The sequence below is a fragment of the Manacus candei genome, unplaced genomic scaffold (genome assembly GCF_025592945.1).
Source record: "Manacus candei isolate 608988 ecotype Guabito, Panama unplaced genomic scaffold, ASM2559294v1 h1tg000014l, whole genome shotgun sequence".
Lineage (NCBI taxonomy): Eukaryota > Metazoa > Chordata > Aves > Passeriformes > Pipridae > Manacus > Manacus candei.
This window is the reverse complement of record NW_026138062.1, coordinates 36251885-36272422: the sequence shown is the minus strand read 5'-3', so window position 1 is coordinate 36272422 and position 20538 is coordinate 36251885. Positions and strand designations below refer to the sequence as shown.

Here is a 20538-nt window from a genome sequence, read left to right as displayed (position 1 = left end):
AAACACAGTAAAGTTTATCAGCAAACAGACAAGACTTTACACACATATAACTTCACATATGTGCTAGTAACAACTCCAGGCAGTCTCACATGGAAAACAGTGACTTAGACTCAGCACAAATTGTGACATGCTGCAGGGATGGCAACTTTTCAAGGGCAAATCAAATTATAAGCTTCTTTCTGAAGCTAGTGACTAAACATGGCCATAAAAAACTCAGCAGGGGCAGGATATGCTGCCTCTGGCAGCCTGCTGTTTCTCAGAATTTTCTTATCAGTTGCAGTTTGCATGCATACAAGATTGATCCTACAGTCCTTTGAGAGGTTCCAAATTTAGTTGGAATGGGGAGGCAGAAGTCACTGCCTTTCACAAAATGCTACAGCGTGTGCCATTCCAAATCTCCTTGTATGCTCTTTGACAATCACACACTTGATTCTTGACCTTAATAAAGGTAACCAACCTAGCTGTGTGCAAAGCTGACTTGAGATAAGCAGCACACATTAATGAAAGAATTCCAGCAGTTTAAGGCCATATTAGCATGGCAAACTGCACACTCTGAGAGAATAAAGACATAGTAGACAACACTGCAAGGTCTGATCAAGGTACAAACTCCATACCATTGTGTCACTTGAATTGCACTACTGAAGAAGAAAAGCAGCCCTTATAGTATCATTGCAGTGTGCAGTGCAGTGTGTACATTTTTGACCTGGCTGTGTTGGTTAGGACACCAGAAAAAACACTTTTATTGAATTCAACATAAATCCCCATTCTGAGATACACTGGTAGAACAAAAGCTCTTACCCCCTTCCCTTATTTTTTTCCCTCTTGATACAAGCTGATTAGCTAATTTAATTTAAAAAAAAAAAATCTAGCTTTTCCCAACACAAGCTATATCTGGTCTAGGTATTTTCAATGTAGCTTCACTGGTGGAGATAGAACTAAAACCTGGTAGCTATAAAAAATTTTTTTACAAATTGTGTTTACTTTGCTATAATAATCTTTGTAAAGTAGAGTTTTATACTCAGCGCTAAGGACTTACTCCAATATATATTAGTTGCACATTTCTAAACAGTAGGTCAGCAAATGAAGAGAATGAAAATAACTTAATCATAAATCACTTATTGAAGCTGTATGAAAGATTACATCTGAGGTTTTACTACATTAAATATAGAAAGTTTTATTATTAATATGCTAACCACTTAATGTAAGCTGTAAGAACAGATAAGTGGCAGTGAAAATGGTGACAAAAAAACTGGGTCAAAGTTTTAAAAAAACCCCAATCTGAAAATTTATTGTCAGAATAAACAATTACATTAAAACACAGTAATCAAACATAAGCCACTACAAAATAAAACAGACACTATCCATACAACTCACAAAACCAAAACATGTTATCTGACCCTGCAGGACCTTTGATTCTGCAGACTTGTACACAGGCTGAATTTCATTCACTCTGAGCAGAAGTTAGGAGTGCCAATAACCAACAGGAGAAGGATTAAACCTACTCCAGCAGGGAGCAAGGACAGAAGTTAAATATTTAAGAAACTAGGTGCCAAAAATATCAGTCTTTTTATATCTATTTTAAAATAACCAAAAGCTTTACATGAAAAAAGTGATAAATACTGAATTTACAGAACTTTAGCTTTGACATGTTGTGTGCTAGCTTCAACAGAAATTGCCTAAAAGAAGGTGTAGCTGAAAAATGTCTGAATAATTTGACAGAGACCAGTTTTATTGAGAATAACAGAAAATCTAAACGGAGTTAGCAACTTCAACTACTTAACCTAAACAAACAACAGGTATTTACAAGGAAACTTTGTTTCTGCACAAAGTTACTACTGGTTGTAAGATCACACTTCCTACAAGAATGAGAATTAGCCAGTGGCTCAAATTATGCTTACACCAGAGTACCACACACAGGTAACACTGGTCTGAATGACAGCACTTTTAAAACATAAAGCGATGCTGCTGAAAAAGTCACATAACTACACATAAAATCTTATGTTGGCTATTTATTTTATGATGGCATGGAGATACACTGTTAGCTTGACTTTGTCAAGTATTGTAAATAATTACCACCTATTTTGCAGCAATTCAACAGTAAAGACTATATTACCAAGGAAAACTGGGAAGCACTGGAATCTCACTGCATTCTAAAGAGCAAATGTTAGGCCTAGTTGACGAGATAAAAGTATAATCATACCCACTACCTATTCCTTTATTACAACAATGATAAAGAAAATGATGCTGTTTAATTTCAAATACTTGCCCTAATCTATAATGTTTCACATACGTATGCTGCAAACATTCCCACTACATAGCACACCTCAGCAGGAACAAACAGTTCAATACTGTTTGCCAGCACAATCTCAAGAAAGGCTGCTTGAGATCAATTGCAATGAAAAGGAATAATAACAGACAGTAAGGTTATCCTCTATTAATTAGAATGTGAAAAGCATCTCCATTTAACAGGATTCCACAAGCTCTGAACTGAAAGAAGACGGCTTCAAAACATAAAATAAAGGCGACACACTTGTTTGAACACAGTTTTGCTTTTGACTATTTTCTATTTCTATTAACAAGAAGCTACAAGTAGCATCTAAACTGCTTAAGAGACTCGCAACATGCCTCTTTGGCTCTGTCACTCTATTCCTCATTGCCTTCACAATCCACTTCCACATTCAGCTTACCAGCCTTAATATTATGCTCTGCATGGTCAGTTCTTCGGTAGCTTTGAAAAGCTCAATAAATTAATTGCAGCAATATGGAATACAAGACATTTGGAGAACTAGCATCTCCAACAATCATTTTACTGGAAAACTGAAAAGTTCAAATTGAATAAACTACTAAACATTTGCATAGTCCAGCAATTTACTGTCTCCAAAAACAAATCAGTTAAATAAGCCTTAGACTTTTGGAGTTCCCCCCAAGAATTATTAAAAGTGTACTTGTAGGACTGTCCATATGTTACATGGAGGCTACTCCAAGAGAACACAACAGCACCAGAACCAGATCACTTCACTCAACACCCTGTACAAGTGATTATTTCCCACAATTAATACTTTTTATGCATACCTACATACATATCTACATAAGCAAGAGTTCCGTGCATATGCGAAATTGGTCCCAATGACAGGACTTTTTAAACATAATGCAATGCCTCTGAAAAATGTCACATAACTAAACATAAAAACAACAAGCAGACATGTTTCCAGTAGGATTTCTAGTGGAGTAATGGATGCTTCCCTTGCTAGGAGCTGTATATAGAAAATTAAAGTTTTAACATGTGCTGTACAAGGAACCAGGATTAATACGCTAAACTATTTAGAAAAATGCTTATTTAATAAAAATTGAGTTTTCTGAGAAGATGCAGCTTAGAAATTCTCCACAATTAAGACTGCAACGTTAAAAAAAAATTCTTTGTTCTTGACTCAAGAATAAAGGTTGCTCTCAAGAATAAAGGTTGCTATTTATTGGCCTGTAGTTCAGCCTATTCAATCACTCTTAAGAGATAAGATATCACAGCATACAAACTGCTAAACTTCCAAAAATTGTTAGATATAAGTAGATGAATTGTACTGGGTACTGCAAGCATATACTGACCTCTTCCCCCATCCCACCTAAACCCTCTGGCCTACAAAACATTTAGGTCTTCCAGCCTTCAAATAATAAACCAAGTCACAGTAACTTCTTATCTTAAGGAATACAGGAAAAAGCTCACTTCCTCTGTGAAAAGGATAAAGTTGGGAAACATAGCTGTGTTTTGGAACTTGCAACAATTTTGTAAATAATAACCATCTGTCCTTGAACATATCCTTCTGACTGTGCACTGATGCTCCAAGGGAAAATACACTTTAGCACAGTTTGGACAGAGTAAGAGGAAATGTGTGTCCAAAGACACAGTCTGGACAGAGTAAGAGGAAATCATTCTGTGCGATGCGTTTCAGACAAAGTATCAGTTATAAATGCACTACTTTTGCGAAATATTCTTTTTTTAGAAGGAAAACAGGTGCATGAGTGTCTAACAGCACCTGACGTGCAGCCCGGGCATCGTGAAAGGAAGAAAGTTACCTTTCACCTGAAAGTTACCAGCAAAGTGCAGGGCTCTGCACAGGCCGTGTGCTTGTTCAAACGACCCGGTTCCAGGGCTGTCAAGCGAACAGGGGAAGCGCTCGGTGCCGAGGCAAACCCTGCCTTCTCCTGCTGCGGCGAACGGCGGAGTTCCCGCCGGTGGGGTGCGGCGGGCTCGGTGCAGGTGATGCGCTGCCGATGCCCAGCGGGCCGGGGACGCATTACCTGCCGGACCACCGGGGCCGTAACGGGTCCTGCAGGACGGAGTCTGACCACTGCGGACCCCGACAGGCCGCCGACAGCCGCCCCCGGGCTGCGGCTCCCACCGCGCCGGCCCAACCCTGCCTGTCAGCGGGAGCGGGGATGCTGCTGCCGCCGCCGCCGCTGCCTTACCTGAGCCAGGACTGTCGGGAGCACACGCGCCCGCAGGCTGTAGCACGCCGCCAGGCAGCCTCCCCCGAGCAGGAGGACGGCCCCGCAGGCGGGCGGGCGGCGCTGGCCCCGCGGGGGTCTCATCCCGGCGAGCCGCCCCCGTAGCGGGGCGCGGGCCCCCGCGGCCAGCGCCGCTCTCCACGCCGCCGACATCTTCCCGGAACACGGCGCGGCCGCCGCGCCGCGCATGCGCCGTGCCGGGCCCGAGGCCGGGGGGCGGCTCCGTCCCCGGGTCGGTCCCGCCGCGGTCGGCCTGTCCCCGCTCCGCTGGCGGGAGCGACGCCGCCCGCACCGCCGGAGGGGACGGAGCTGGCAGAGAGGTAACCTGGAAGGAGGTTATAGCCAGCTGGGGGTCAGCCTCTTCCCCCAGGCAGCTGGCGACAGGACGAGAGTACATATCTTAAGCTAAGCCAGGGGACCTTTAGGTTGGACAAGAGCAGGGATTTCTTCGCGGAAGGGGTGATTAGACATTGGATTGGGCTGCCCAGGAAGGTGGTGGTCACCATCCCTGGAGGTGGTTGAGGAAAGACTGGACGCGGCACTCAATGCCGAGGTCTAGTTGACAAGGTAGTGTCCGGTTGCAGGATGGACTCGATGATCCCAGAGGTCTTTTCCAGCCTAAAGGATTCCGTGATCCTGTAACGCAGGCGGAGGTGCGCAGCAGTGACCGGCGCCATAAGGCCGCCGTCCTGCCCTGGAGTCGCGCCCTCCCCTCAGCCCCGAGTCCCCCGGGGCCGAGGGGAGGCCGCAGGGCCCCGTTCCCGGCCTTTCCCTGGAAACACCTCGAACGGAGGGGGGCTGCCGGCCCAGGGCCCTTCCCTGCGGGCTGTGGCTGCCCCTGGCCTTCCCCTGGGAAGGGGAGAGGGCCTGGCGGGTTGCTGGTGGAGGGGGGAAGACGGTCAGGGCAGGGCCAGGCGTTTGTCTGTGCCAGGGGAGGGAGCGCCGCAGGCCTCCCTGTGCGGTGGGGAGTGAAAAGCGACGGCGCTTGCAGGGGCCCTCCGGCCCCAGGGTGAACCACACCCTGTGTCTCTGGCTGAGCTCACCTTATTCCCTGATGTGACTCTTGTCCCAGAGCTTTAAGCCGCTGCTAAGTACATGAAGAGCAACGGTTCGTGCCTGGGGTTCGAAACCCTGCGGGAAGCCCGGTGTACTGAGAGAGGCACCTTAGGTGAGCTTCCACAGGCAGAGCTGACCTCGTGCTGTGTGCTCTGCACTTTGGGTTTTCTAGGTGTTGGAAATGTCACCTATGGGTGTGTTGGGTGTGCTGTATGATCCAGACGAGAAAAACCAAAAGCATGAACAAGTTTAGAATATCCTTTTCAAGGGCAGAGTAGAGTTTCTCATGAAATACAGATAACAGAAGATGCTGTTTACAGAAACTGTCATGGCAGAGGTGTTCACTGAAAAGCATTACAGAACAATTTGATTGGCAGCAATCACTTGTGTCAAAAGAGAGCTATTCACTGTGCATGCTTCAGAGTGCTTTTTTCTCCCACTGCTATAGTTTGAACAAAGCTCTCTAGGTCTTGTTTAGATTGAGTCAGTTGGTCACACTCAAACATTAGTTAGTTGATCTTGTTCAGAAATTGGGCCATCATGGAATTAACGCTAAGGTCATATGAAATAAAGCAGAGAGGAAGCTAAACAACATTTGTTTGTTGGCAGTACAAGTATCTATGTTTTCAGACCAGTTCACCTAGTGACTCCATGTGAATGTGGAAAAAGACTGGTGAGAGAATGGCTGCACGCAATTTCCTATTACTTCGCTATTTGGAAGAAGGCCTTCGGAAAGTACTCAATCTGTTTTAGCAAACTGTATCTTTTGCCTCTTTCTGATATGACAGGCAGTACTGTGTTGTCAGCATTACAAATGCTGTGGTACAGGCTCTGAAACATGGAAATCCTTTTTTGCCCGTTATCCACTGATGAAAGGTGATAATCCATCAGTGCCACTAAAGTAATTTTGGAGTCATGAATTCAGTTTCATAGGTGGTAATTTCAGTCATTTAACTAATGGCATCTGAGAATTTATCCAGTCTTCCATTAGCATGTGTTGTCTGCTGAGTGTCATTCTGTGAAGTGTTTGAGACATCTTCAGGAATCACAGGACCTGAGTCCTTAGTAGGATACAAATCCTTCAAAAGCACCTTCTTTGGGGAACACAAATGACTGCTCATTGCAAAATCACCCAAAAGTGCAACATGTAGGGCAAATGGTTTCCATCTTCACATACTAATGTACATTGCAAAATCTTTTGCCTTTTCCCTGAAACCTAGTTAACTCATATGGGAAAAGTTTTTTTAAACCCCAGATACTGCAAAACATAGGCGCAAAATCCCTCTGTCATTATACACAAACACATACAGCAAAATCTTGCTTCTGCAGAGATGCAAAACTTGCAGCAAATTCCTATTGCCTGTTTCTAATTCCCTCTAGACAGACAAAATATTTTCCATCCCAATCTTATAGTTTGACACAGAATATTTGTACAAACATATTAAAAGTACTTTATTTTCTGTGTCAGCCAATAACCAAGCACTTTATGAATGCTGGCAAAATCCTAGAAACATTGTAAAGGATGTCAGAGTGATTTGATTTCTGAATGCCAGATCACTTGATGTCGAACACACTGTCACAACACAGGTAAACAGGTTTAGTTCATTACTCTGCCAGGCATTTTCAGTTTTTCTTTAAGTAAGAATAAATAAGTAGGTAATTTGTCTTTCCTCAGATGACATTCCTGACTGGAACAACTGCAGTGTGAATGGAGAGTTATCCTCATATGACTGCAAGCATGCAATGCTGATGTGGAAGTTAAGTGTCCTCAGCCACCCCTTCTCTCCCTGCAGTGAAGTCCCCCTGTGGGTGCAGTGTCCAGGAGTACAGAGCTATGGCTGCATTGATGTTGCTCATAGTTGTGTTGCTGTAACCAGGCTGGTACAGTTGTGAGTGCTAGAACATATGCCTAAATAGCTAGAAAACTCTTGGCTAGGAAGAGAAAGTCCTGTTTCACCCCTTGCATTATCACTGCAGGGTAGTTGATGACAGAAAGCAAAGCTTGCTGTGGTCTATAGAAATGACACTGACAGTCTGGTAAATATGAGTTTCATCAGACAAATTTAATCAGCTACTATGCCCTGCATCACTAAAATGTTAGCTCCCTTTCCCATCCTGCTCAGTTTGCTCTTCATTGGCTCTTGTAAGCAGAAATCATTACATTTAGCAAGACATACCTGCTTTTTTTAAAAAGTGCTTTCTACATGTTGACTTCAGATTTTGTACTAGAGGTGTTTGCATTGTTGAAATATTGAAAAAGCAAATGAAGAGACTAAGAAAATATTTTCTGAAATGTTTAAAATGTAATTTTTCCTTAAGAGTCAATGTTCCACTGAATAGTTATGTAACAATATTTAAATGCAGTCTTTTCTTGTTAGGCATAATGAATATAATGTGAAGCTACATCAAAAGACTAAAACATACTACCATGAAACAAACCCTTGTGTGTCCTGTGATTCTTAGGAAATCATGTTTGGCTGAAATTTAATTTAAGTTTTGTTACAAAGTCAAAAGCAAAAAATTAAAAGTGCGAAGTAGACATACATCTCCTCATGCCTGAAGGTCCACTTCCACATCTCAGTGTCTTTTAATAGTGTTAGACCAAGTTCCAGCAGGGATTCACTCTCTGCTAGATCTCCAATCCTCTCAAGAGCATTAGACTTAGTGCCAGCATTCATTTACTCTTGTAACAGTTTAAATTAACTCCTGTTACATTCTATCTAAACCCTTTCTTACAGAGTAAGAGTTGAGAGCTGGATTCAGTCACCTAGTCTGAGGGCCACCCATCATGCTCGTCCATCTTTCAGGATTTCAAGTGCTGCATAAGCTGGACTGAGGAAGGCGATGATCAGCCATTGGTAAATTGAAGGAGGGGCTGGCAAGGCATCTTTTGTATACATGTCCCTATTTCCTGAGGAAGAGCGTGGGGGTGGTCTGACTTATTTACCATAAGTACATATGACAGTAAGCTCCAACAAAATGTAAGATTTGAGTAGGCTAGGCACTGTGCTAACAGTATTTTGATACTTTCCTGGAGGAGCTGAACAGGCAAGCTAATTGAAAGACGGGAAATATCACTGCTTGGTTTTGCAGGTCAAGAACTGGCCTGTAGATTATATTTTGCCCAAACTCAGATAGAAGACTGAAACAAAATGTCTCACAAAGCCAGGCCTTCTTTAACCCCTTCAAAATTACATTGGTCCTCTTAAGAATATCACTTATATTTTACTTTAACGGACATGAGAGCAATCTGTCTGACTGTGATTACAAGGCAAACACTCTGAAACAGGTAAGGATATAAGCATAAGGAAGACAAGTTTTCCTAAAACTGATAACACAAAATAGGCACACTTAGAAAAGTACAGGGTAATTGGTTAGAACTGAACAGTCATTAAAGTTGGCCAGCTGATACCTTGATCTCTATCCAGAGTCTCTAAAGTCCTGTACCAAGGTCTTCATGATGAAGGCTGAGAGTTGGCTTCAGGGACTTCCGAAGCTCTTTTGTATTCTAGAAAGACTATTATTGGTAGAATATTTAGAACCTTTAAAGGTCATCTAATCCCCACCCTCCCTCCAATGAGCAGGAACATATTCAGCTAGGTCAGGTTACTCAGAGCCCTTTTCAACCTTACCTTGAGTATTTGCATAATTTTTACCTATCCCTCTCCACAAGAAAAAAAACCCAAACAAACAACAAATAGAGGAGAGATCAGTTTCAAGGAAGCTGAAATACCTTTTTCTGATGAATAAGTTTTAAGATGACAATGTGCTGTTAGTTTACAGAAAGTCCTGTTGTTTTGTATGCTTTCGAGATGATGGAAATGGAACTAATTATCAGACAGTCAACATTCATCCACTAGTAAAACTGAAAATAAATGTGAACATTTTGTGGGTAGATAACACTGTTCAGTCATAAATAAGAGTTCACAGCCATCTTTGCATTTAGGAGTACACTATAAATATAGCTTATCTTCAAATATTTTCAACTTGCTGGAGTTACTTGAAAGCTTATCATGATAGAGTCCATTTAAAAGGAAAAGAATTAAAATTTATCTAAGATATGTGTCCCCAAATACCTCTCATAGCATTCATTTATATTGACCTTTCCAACATACTGTCTTCCCACACTCTTTGTATATAGCTAGCTGAAAAAACACCTTGCTGGCATTTGTAAAAAGTTCCCTAAAACTTCAGAATTACTTTTTTTCAGTCAAGTTTAAAAATCAGAGAAAAAAAGTTAAAAGCAAAATTCTTACTTTAAAAAAAAATAAATGTGAGAATGGAAAAATACCAGTAATGTAATTGGGAGGATTTTAAAATACAGTTTCTAAGTTGTCAGCGACCTTTTTGTGATAAATATTTGATTCATCAAAGAAATGTTACACAGACTTTTAAAACACTGCTTTTATGAATAAATGCAGGTCAAGAAATAAAATAAAAAATGCAGGTCAAAACTGATATTGTCTTGTGAAAGACTATGCATTTTTTTTAATTTGAAAAATATATTTGCTATGACTTTCCACGTAAGGCTGTAGGTCTCAGTTTTGTGACAAGTTACATATATTATGCCTAATTTTAAGCACTTTGGAAAGTTTTGTGGTCTGAAGCAAGACTACTTTGACTGCATAAAGTTAGCTGTATACATAAATCTTTGAAGAGTGGGGACTTTCTTACCATTAGATAAGAACTGTTGTTCAACTTCTATTTTATCTTTTAAAGATAACATCCCATGGCAATTTTGCAACAATAATAGAAGTTCCCTGAAAATGCTTTCAGTAATGGAATTACGTTATGTATTTTAACTGTTAGATTTTCCTCCTTTTTCCAGCTGAATAAGTTATACTTCATTTTTCTTCCCTTCCAAACATTCTTCTGTGGTGTTGCTAGTGCTGATTAAAAAGGTAGACCTATATCTAAGAGAAATCCTATAATTTTGACTTTTTACCCATCTTTTTATACACATACCTATGTGTACATATTTATATATGTATTTTGCCTATAATATATTAATCATAGGTTTTCCTGAAATCATATGTAAATATAAAATTTTATTGCAGGGACTTTACTGTATCTCAGGGTGCGTTTCTTCTCTTTTCTTTCATTATCTGAAATCAGTGTGAGCATTGCAATCAATTTTAATTATACCAGTATTTCACCCTGAGTTTTATAGGAAGAGCTGGCAGCAACAGCTATAGTTAAGGTTGCTTAAGAGTTTCCACTGTATAGATTCTGTACTTAAAAAAGAGAGAGGGATAGAAATTGTACATAAGAGTACAATAAAACATGTTAAGATTAGCAAAGTTAATTTTATCTGTGTTACTTGAAAAACTAGAAGGATTTATTAGGGACTCTGACTTTATATTTTTAAATGCAATGTGACTGAGACTGATATAATTTTAAATAATTATTGTTATGAAGTTCAAAAAATACTATAAAGATGGCAAAGACATTACTTCACAGTATTACTTAAGAAACAATTATAGAATTATCAGTATTTTAACCTGTAAAATATTTTTAAAATATATGTTTTCTGGAAATGTTGAAGTAGAAAATGTATCATATACCTTCTTGTTTCTTTTCCCAGACCACTCTCTAAAGCTACTATTAATAACACGTTGCATTACTACTGTGATTTATTAATGCAAGTTACCTTAATTATAACATCTTTAATACTGCTGAAGATGGTGAATTATATATAATCATTTCTGTGAAAAAGAAAGGAATTATAAAACTCTAAATTACTGTTTTCTGTAATGTATTCCATTATTTCAAGTAGTGTTTTCTCCTTTTGCTCACAATACTATTTATGAGCTTTGGTTGCACCTACTTTTGTGTAAGCAGGGGAAGGCATGATTATTTTTCAAACATGTATGTTTAGTTGTTTAGTAACTAAACTTAGTATAGGGTCCAATCTAAGCTAATAGAACAAGTGTGTGGTAGACACAGACCTTCACTATAAAAGATTCTGTCACCCTTTCCTAAAAGATTTAAAAGTCCTAATACAAAGTTTGTTGTAGTCAGCAGAATCTCTTTCCATAGGTTTCTGTATTTGGCAGTTGCAGAGCTGAAAAACAGCTTTGCTGTCTGTGTAAATATTGTGGGCAGTCTTGGTATATTTGCTAGTGAGGAATTCCACAGTCTGTAGCTACATCAAACGAGACTGTTGGATCCACTCACAAAGGCTTAGTAATAGTGGCATTAATAAAATCTCTGAAGGAACTATGGACAAAGCTGCTCTTTGGGGAATGGTCCCCACTTGGCACCATTCAGGCAGGAGCTGTTGGCTGAGTACACCCAGAGAGGATTTCTAGTCCATTACAGAACCCTTTTCTAAAGAAGGGAAGTATCTTGAAGGAACTTGAGGGAGTTGGTACTCTGCAATATTTGAATTGCATGTGCCCAAGGAGGCATAAGCTATACAAAGAGCAAAAGGCTGAGATAGACAGACTGTCTCATGTTCACAAGAGTTAGGAAGTCTCCTGTTCACGTGACATTTACAGTGCTTATGGGTCTCATGTTCCCACAGCTTAGGTGTAGATTCTCTGTATCTGGTCTGCAACAGAGAGATTAAGTTGGAGCAGCCCCGAGCACAGCTAGAACACCTGCATGATGGGGGTTCTGGTCTCTGAGCTCTCGTTTATGTAGCACAAAAGATGTACCCCTACAGTATTAGTAGGATCCACAGCAAAACAGCTGTAACTTAATTTCTGAGGAAAGGAGACTGGTGAGATTAAACCATGTGCGAAGGAGGTTTTCACTGATAGGCAGGAGTATGTAAGACATGGCTAAGATTCATCCTACTAAAAATAAATGTGTACATACAGGTTCTGCACCTGAATTTATCACCTTACGCTCTCACTAATGGGGGGAAGTGTGCATCTCTGCATCATGATTTGTCTCATTCCGAGATGGGTGTTTAAAGTGGCTCAGTTGAGTCTCAACCAAAGAAATATCCATATCACTCTTTCTGGCTTTAAGGGGAACTGAGATAATTTTTATTCAGCTGTAAATATCTGTAAACTGCTTTTCTTTTCTGCTTATGGTTGCTGCAGAGATTCTTGAAAAGGAGCTCTTGCAGATCTGGATATCAAACTTGCTGGGCACATATGCTGTCAGAGTTGGCAACAAAAGAGATAGTCAGACACAGTTTGATTATGGGTTGCCACCCTGATGACAGATGAAAGCAGGGATGTGTTACTTCAAGATGCAGCTGAGGGAAGAATGTCTTATTGCTGTTGCATGGGAAAAGTTGTGATATCCTCCCTCCCTGTGTACTAACTTGTTACTAGGCCTATGAACATCTGTATTTGGAAGCACTGGAATTTACGTCTTTTTTATGTCTTGACTTGGATGAAAAATATGTATATCTTCTGTCAGTTCAGACATTACTCCATCGTCTGCTGCAGAGAGAGCTTGGAGAGAGCTCACAAAGTTAAATGATCCAGTGTTCTGGAGGATACCTGCCTACTTGCCTGTGGTAGTTGAAGGCACTTAAGAGTGCTTGCCTTACCCTGCTAAGTTGCCCCTAAGATTAGCTGGGTGGGGCTCTGTGAGAAGGGAGAGGGTGACTGATGACTATTGTTCTCCACAGCAGCAAGATAAACTGCCATTTTGACTCAGAGGATCTGAGGTCAGTCAGAAGCCTTGAGAAGCCCCAGGAAGCTGGCACCAGTGAAGAGCTGAGGACCAGCAGAGTCTGTAGGTAATGTGCTGGAAACCAGGGACTATCCATGGCGTGATCTTACCCCAAATCTACCCATGACAGAGATCTGTTACACCTGATAACATCTCAGCACCCAAAACAGCCCACTGCTATTACCAGGCCTGGATTGACAAAGTGGAAGGCAAGCTTGAGGAATAAGTATTGCATTATTATATTGAATAAATGGTAGGCTAGCAGTTGTTGTTACAGATTAAGTAGGGTCTAAATGACTTAACACCCATGGAATCTCTGCCTGTTGTCTTCTTCTCCTCTTAGTCTACTCTCCACCTTAATCTCTTTTTTTATAACCTCTATTTTATTGTAAGTAATATTGTGTGTATTCAGCAACTAGATTTACTTGCTGATCACCATAAACTCAACTGCCACTGGTAGTTGGGGAGGTACCAGAATCCCTCCAGGGAGAGCCACAGGAGACTCTGCTGCTCTGAAAGGTTAGGGTACCTCATCAGGAACTAGGTAGTACGGCATCTGTGGAGGGTCACTAGAGGTTGATTACCTTGTTTTTTGTACCATGGACTGCATTAGCCTGAAATGACTTGTCTAAGATCTTAAAACAAGGCAGTGACAGAGCTGGAAATAATCTCTGGAGGTAAATGGTATTTGTAGCATATTTTTTACCATTATTGCTTTTTTGGGTGGTTTCTGGTTGATTACTGCAAATTAAAAAAATAAAATAAAATTTCTGCATTACTGAACTTTTGGCATTCACATTTGATTTTAAATCCAAGGATGTCTGTGTCTGTCTTATGTCACTACTGATCCACTTTCTTACATCCACCTTACATGTCCTACAAAAATGGGTTTAGACCATAAAATCATCTGTCCTGCCTTCTCCTGTGCATCCCGGAGTTACAATACTAATACTGTACAAAACACAACCCTATTGTCATAGAGGTAATAATATTAGGTGTTAGGCTTGTGAATACAAAGTGAGAGTTTTTACTGTTTTCTAGCAAATCAGAGGAATGGTGAGATGTTTACTCACAAAAGGTATCTTGCCTGGTTTCTCCATACTTGATACTACACTGGCAGTTATGAAACTAGAAATTACTGCTGTGTTTTTACACAAAAGGAGAAATTCTGCAAGAGAAAATTTAATGCAATTTGGACCACTTTGTAGTCTTCAGAATCTGCCACACTTTCCCTACCACTCAAATTATTTAAATTATAAGTAGTTTTGCAAGGCTGTTAGTATTATTTTCTCAGCTCACCCAAAGTTTTTGCAAGACTTATTATCTATGATGAATCACAACATCTTTTATTCATATAGTTATAAGTGCATTAAAGCTGTCAGGTATAATTTGCCGCTTTTTCTTCTTTTGATTCAGCACGCTTTCTGAAAAGAAGCTAATTTAATAACTAGAGAATCTAAGTTTTATAATCAAATTTGTTATATTACCAGACCTGAATTTCAGAGGGGATAACATTAAAAATCTGCTTGAAAAGAGCAGAATTGCCAGTGGGCATTGAATTAGCAGCCTGAAAATTATCTAATAATGTTGTGATCAAGAGTGTTATGATGATGAGAGAAGAAAGAAGAAGAATTCTGTTTGTCTTTATCTGTAGCTTTTACATATTGTGCAAACTGAAATGAAGGTTAGAACCTCAGCCCAAAGCTTCAATTCAGGGGAAAGAGTGTTCTGGTTTTAGATTTTTTAGTGATTTTCAGTGTGCCTATATAATGTGGTGCTGCAACTCTGCCTACAAATCTCTAAATTACTGCTAGAGAAGTAGATGCTGCTGTTTATGTGCATATACGAGTGCTTGGCACTGTACACTGGGTACCACATGTAATCCCATGAGTTCTGCATCCAACAAATTTCTGCTGAATTCTGGATGAGGTTTGTGCTTGGAAGGCTTCTGGATCAAGGTTTCCTGTCAGAAAGTGCTCTATAAAAGGCCTGTTCAAAACGAACAGAACAAAAACCCAACAAAAGCAAGTCTTTTCCTGTTGCTCATGTTGGTCTCCTCTGACTCTTGGTCCCCTAACCCTCTTAACCAAGTTTGTGGCACAGATTGTATTTTATTTACAGATATAGGTTAAGACAGCCTGTTATTTTGTGATCACATTAGTTTCATTTGTACTGTGGAGATTTTTAATTCCCAAAGGTGCTGCCAGTTTTTGGGTACACAATTTAAGTTTAAGCAGAGTTTTTGTTTTTCCCAAGGACTTCTACAGACTTTCAGATATTTAAAATATGAAGTTGTGGTTCTCTTTGATTCATCGTCTGTTAAAGAATGTTGGCTGTACTAAAACTGGCAATGAGGCTAAACAAGAATAAAAAAACGTATTCCAGAGAACCAAAACATGGTAGAGTATTTGTCTTCTGAAGGTATGTTGCCACTTAGCAAACACTGAGAATAATGACCACACAAATACAAACAAAGAAAATTCAAAAAATCTCTGAAATTTTGCTTAATATTGAAAAGCTTAATTGAAGGAAGATCTCGTGTTTTGAACATTTCTATTGAGCTTTTTGTGCAAAAGAGATTGTATGGATGTGATACATCATTGACAGGACACAGTAAGTCAACTGTTCATCTGGCTCTGCTGTAGCTCCAGACTTGCACAGCTGAGAATGTTCCCATCTGGAGGGGAAGGATGATATATTAACTCCATGCATTTCAGAAGATGTGTGTCCTACAATGCAGAGGCCTTGATGCTGAAGGTAGTTTTGACAAAGAATTTGTGGCACAGGGGCCATAGCTGATACAAAGATACAGGGTTTAGCTCTAGAATTCCATATTCTTTTAGTCTCTGTTTTACACATATAGTTCTTTGAGAAATCTCATAGTTTAAGGATGACAAATTTCTTAAAAAAGTCGAAGAGGATCAGATTGTTAGACAAGAACACCTGAATGAACTTTTCATGGAAGGGTAGGAACAAGACCAAATGTCGTAATACCCAGTGCAAGGTCACTAGGTATTAATATTATTAAGGGCAAAATGCTAGAAATCTGCACCAAATGCTCAGTGATTCAGAGCTTGAGGACTCCCTACATGAATATTTCTTGCTTCTGTCATCAAACAGCCACACCAAAGCATGACTAAGATGAAAGACAAGGCTGCAGTGGAATTTGAAGCTGAGATGGCTCCATACTGAGGGCAGAACTGGAGATGAGATCAAAGATGATTGAATTGAGTTGATTGCACCTTCCTGAAAAGGTAAAGAAGCAGGAAAGTGTAAGAACCTTTCAATAATTATAAGCAATTAGAGGGAAAAAAACAAACCCCAGAAGACGAGACGTAAAAACAGCTCACATGACGTTGCAATCTCATAGTTTATGTTGTCAGCAAAAAGAGGTTGGATGAATTTCTGCTGACTCAGCAGTAATTGCCATGCGGCAGCAGTCAGTACTGTTGAAATGCTGGAACTGAAGGGAACCAGCTAGCCTGTAGTGACTGGGAACAGATGTCCTCCGAAGAGCATGAGACAGCATTCTGCAATGTGAGAGAAATCTTTGCCTGTCAGTCTAAACTGATGACTAGTTTGGTGGACTGGGACAAGTATCTCTCATGAGATAGGAATTTTACCTTTTTCCTTCTTTTGTGTCACTAGATACCTAGTCTGGTTCTCAGTGGAGATGTAACAGTCTATTTTTGTAAACGCAGCCTAATGGACTTTAATTTTTAGCAGTTACATATATTCTAAATATCAGCATTAGGACTAACAGGGGTGCCTGCATTTGTGGATATATTCAAGGAGTTTAATGTCAGGAATAGTTCCTCTCCATCTTAGTGTGAATTAATGTTTTGTAATGATCTGGATGTAACTGACCTTGAGTTGAGCAGTTTATATTCCCTGTTGGATTAAGAGGGGTTAAGCTCATGCAGTTCTATACAATTGAGCAGTTTTAACTGGAGCCACTTGTGTGAATCTTGCCTCAGGAGGTTTGAGGTTACTGCCTAATATTTTTGGCCAGTGGACAGAAGTAGGATTTGCATTTTCAGCCTGACAAAGATGGCTGAAGTATTGAGGGTCAAAGCAGCCACAGTCAGCCCTGAGTCCCCAAACACACAATAGCTGCGAGCTGTACGCCCATGCTACCCACCTAAAGTGAAAGGGAGGAGTCAGACTGCTCTGTGGGATAGGAAAAGGAGTAAAGACTCTGATCTCTGTGCTTAAATGCTGTTCAAAAGATACAAAAAATGTATCATTTTACCTTCTACTCAGGAATAGCTTATCTAAGAACTACTCTTGAAAGGAATTGCTAGAAAGGCCAGTTACAGGCAGAATTTAGTACTGAACTTTGATATGTTCTTCATCTCATGGTGTATATTGATTGCATGCTGTCTTGTTGCTTGCACCAGCTTTTCGTCTCAGTTTTCTTAAGAAGAATCGTGTGAATAAAAAGGTACCATGAATAAAAAAGTACCATGCTTATTAGCCTTCGTGGCAGCTCATGTCTGTTCTCCATAACCTGGCAGGATTACCCCTGTGACTACTCAAATACTCTAAAGCAAAGATCATAGCTGTATATCCTATGAAATAGGAAACCTTCAGTGATTTCTGTGGATCCCATGAAATAGGAAACCTGTAGTGATTTAGGCTGGGTTGACATAATTTTCAGAAGGGCTAAGGAGGTATGAAGTGATGTAAAGTGATTATTTTAAATTTTCATGTGAAAAAAATACCACAGATTAATGGAAATGTAATCTCACTACAAAAAGATGAGGCCAGGAATTTAAAACAGCCAGGAGCTTAAAATCAGGCACTGAAATCATTATCCTTACTTAGGTCATAAGTAAATAAATAGTTAAAGACATTGAGGAGTCACATCAACCCCATGCAACGCTATAGATTGGAGAAGCTGCCCAGAGGAAAAGAATGTTGGGGTGGTGGTTGACAGCAGCTGAACATGGGCCAGCAGTGTGCCCAGATGGCCAAGAACACCAATGGCACCCTGACCTGTATCAGCAACAATGTGGGCAGCAGAACCAGGGCAGTGATTGTCCCCCTGTACTTGGCACTGGTGAGGCCACACCTCGAGTGCTGTGTTCAGTTTTGGGCTTCTCACTACAAGAAGGACATTGAGGTGCTGAAGCATGTCCAGAGAAGGGTGATGGAGCTGGGAAAGGGTCTGGAGCACAAGTTTTGTGAGGAGCAGCTGAGGGAGCTGGGGGTGTTTAGCCTGGGGAAAAGGAGTTTCAGGGGGGAACTTACTACTTTCTGCAACTACCTGAAAGGAGGTTATAGCCAGGTTTGTTTGGTTTCTTCTCTCAGGTAACAAGAGACAGGATGAGAAGAAATGGCCTGAAGTTGTACCAAGGGAGGTTTAGACTGGATATTAGGGAAAATTTCATCATGTAAAGAGTTGTCAAGTATTGGAACAGGCTGTCCAGGGAAGTGGTGGAGTCCATCCCTGGAGGTATTTAAAAGTCATGTAGTGTGGCACTTGGGGACATGGTTTAGTGGTGGTGGTCATGGCAGTGTTGAGTTAAAAGGTTGGTCTTGATGATCTTAGGGATCTTTTCCAACCTAAACAATTCTAGGACTCTATGAAGAGATCTTAATGGACCTAATTTTCTCCCATGTACTTTCTGCAGTTCAGTTACTGAGCACTCATGTGAGACATCTTCAGAGATTTTGAATGTAATTGCGCAACAAGAGACACCAAGGACGGTTCTGAGAACCTGAGCCTTTCAGTCTTAATTTAGACTCTATCTTTTGAATATTTGCCCCTGTAGAATGCATAATTTAAAATTATTTCAGTAATGGAAGGTATTTGATTCTCTGTTCTTGAAGAGAGACTCCACTTGTAAAACATCCTTACAAATGACTGACTCTTTTCAAAGCGTATTACTAGTATGGTTATTTTTCAAGTGTGGCATTTGTGTGTCATACAGATTTATTTTTACTTTTCAGAAATGCTAAGAAATAAGCTTCATTCTCACTCTTAAGTTAATAGACAACTCTAATGCCTTAACTTTTGAGTAGCTTTGAAATAAAATTTCAAAGTGAATTTGAAGTGTTTCATAGACTTTGCATTATATAGACTTTGCTTAAACCCAAGGGAAATTGCAAATATAATAATAATAAACAAGATTTGCTCTTGTTGTCTGAATACTGTACAAAGGTGTTTAAAATGACTAGACAAAAAATTATGAAAGCAGCATGTGACTTAAATTATAAATAAAATATGGCAACTACTGGACCAAAATCTGCACATGGGAAAAATTTAGTGACAGTCAAATCTACAGAGAGGACTATTCAAGAACATTTACTAAGCCCTCTGTCCTCACACTTTTACAGTTGCAAGTTGAGTATTTTGAGCAGCTAGACTGTACAACAATTCACTGTGTGACTATGCAAATGTTTAAGGAATTCTTAGATCTTTTGCTCATCTCCCTGTGCTTGGTGTACCTGGGTTTTGCTTTCATCTATCCTTGTATGGTGCCTTCTACAGTTTTCTAATTATGTAACCTGTGACCAAGAATGGCCCACAAATTCTGAGTGTTTGTAATGATGAACTATAAAAGGATTTTTTTACCTGAGAGAATAAAAGATTCAAATGTGCTTGTCCTGTGTTATATAAATTGTCAGAGGTCCAGCAGTGGAGGGTGCCGTGACAGCTTACCTAAGCAGGGAGTTTGCTCCATTTTTTTGGGGGGGGAACAGAGTTTGCAGTGTCATCACTATTACCCCACTGGAAGACACAGCCAGAGAACACCTCTATAGAGAAGGGAGCAAGCTTGCAAGCTCTGTATATCAGAGCTCTCCTTAGCAGCCCCCAGCAGGGCAGCAGAACCAGGTTCCCAGATACAGAGCTGGAACACTCAGATGATTACAAGAATACAAGGTATGAATTCCAGAAAGTTCAAGCAAATTCCTTCTGCTTGTTCATATCAAGATTTATACAAACAGCATAACACAAGGCTTGGCAAGATAATTTTCCTTCAGTTTTGCCATATGTTTCTTCACAAGCCTGTCCCCCATTAAAAAAAGCAGGATACCTAATACTAGATGTCTGCCTGATGTCTCAAAATTTGCATGCATAGTTCTGTTGGCTGCAGTGCTACTGCAGTAAGGGCAAGGTAGTCACAGCCAATTTGTCTGTATCTGCAGAAGTGAGTTCTCAGAGCTTGGTTTTGCTCTTAAGTCAGTCCCTGAGAATCCCTGACAGTAATTGTAATTCTCCTCAAACCTAGAGCAATATTTAAAGCGGAGGAAGCACAGGAAACTCCTGAACAGTTTCTTTTCCCATCGCCTGTCAGTGATTTCACTGCAATGCCTAGAAAAACCAAAGTAGTTCAGACG

At 40.3% G+C, this 20538-nt stretch overlaps 1 protein-coding gene and 1 long non-coding RNA gene across 9 annotated transcripts in view; one reads left to right on the top strand and one right to left on the bottom strand.

Moving 5' to 3' along the window:
• The window catches only part of MICU2 (mitochondrial calcium uptake 2), a 145462-nt gene extending 140773 nt beyond the window's left edge, over positions 1–4689 (bottom strand). The window contains exon 1 of the mRNA XM_051779137.1: positions 4462–4689. Within this exon, the coding sequence (XP_051635097.1) occupies positions 4462–4689 (228 nt within the window). The remainder of the gene's footprint in view (positions 1–4461) is intronic.
• A 26-nt stretch (positions 4690–4715) lies between these two features.
• Positions 4716–20240, top strand: LOC127467326 (uncharacterized). Of its 8 annotated transcripts, none has more exons than XR_007903061.1 (3): positions 4716–4820; positions 5573–5668; positions 7232–20240. It is a non-coding gene; the product is annotated as an uncharacterized LOC127467326 (long non-coding RNA). The 8 variants fall into 8 exon arrangements; XR_007903065.1 differs by having other exon boundaries at positions 5573–7445; positions 8295–20240; XR_007903066.1 differs by having other exon boundaries at positions 5573–8414; positions 8650–20240.
• The last annotated feature ends 298 nt before the right edge of the window (positions 20241–20538 follow it).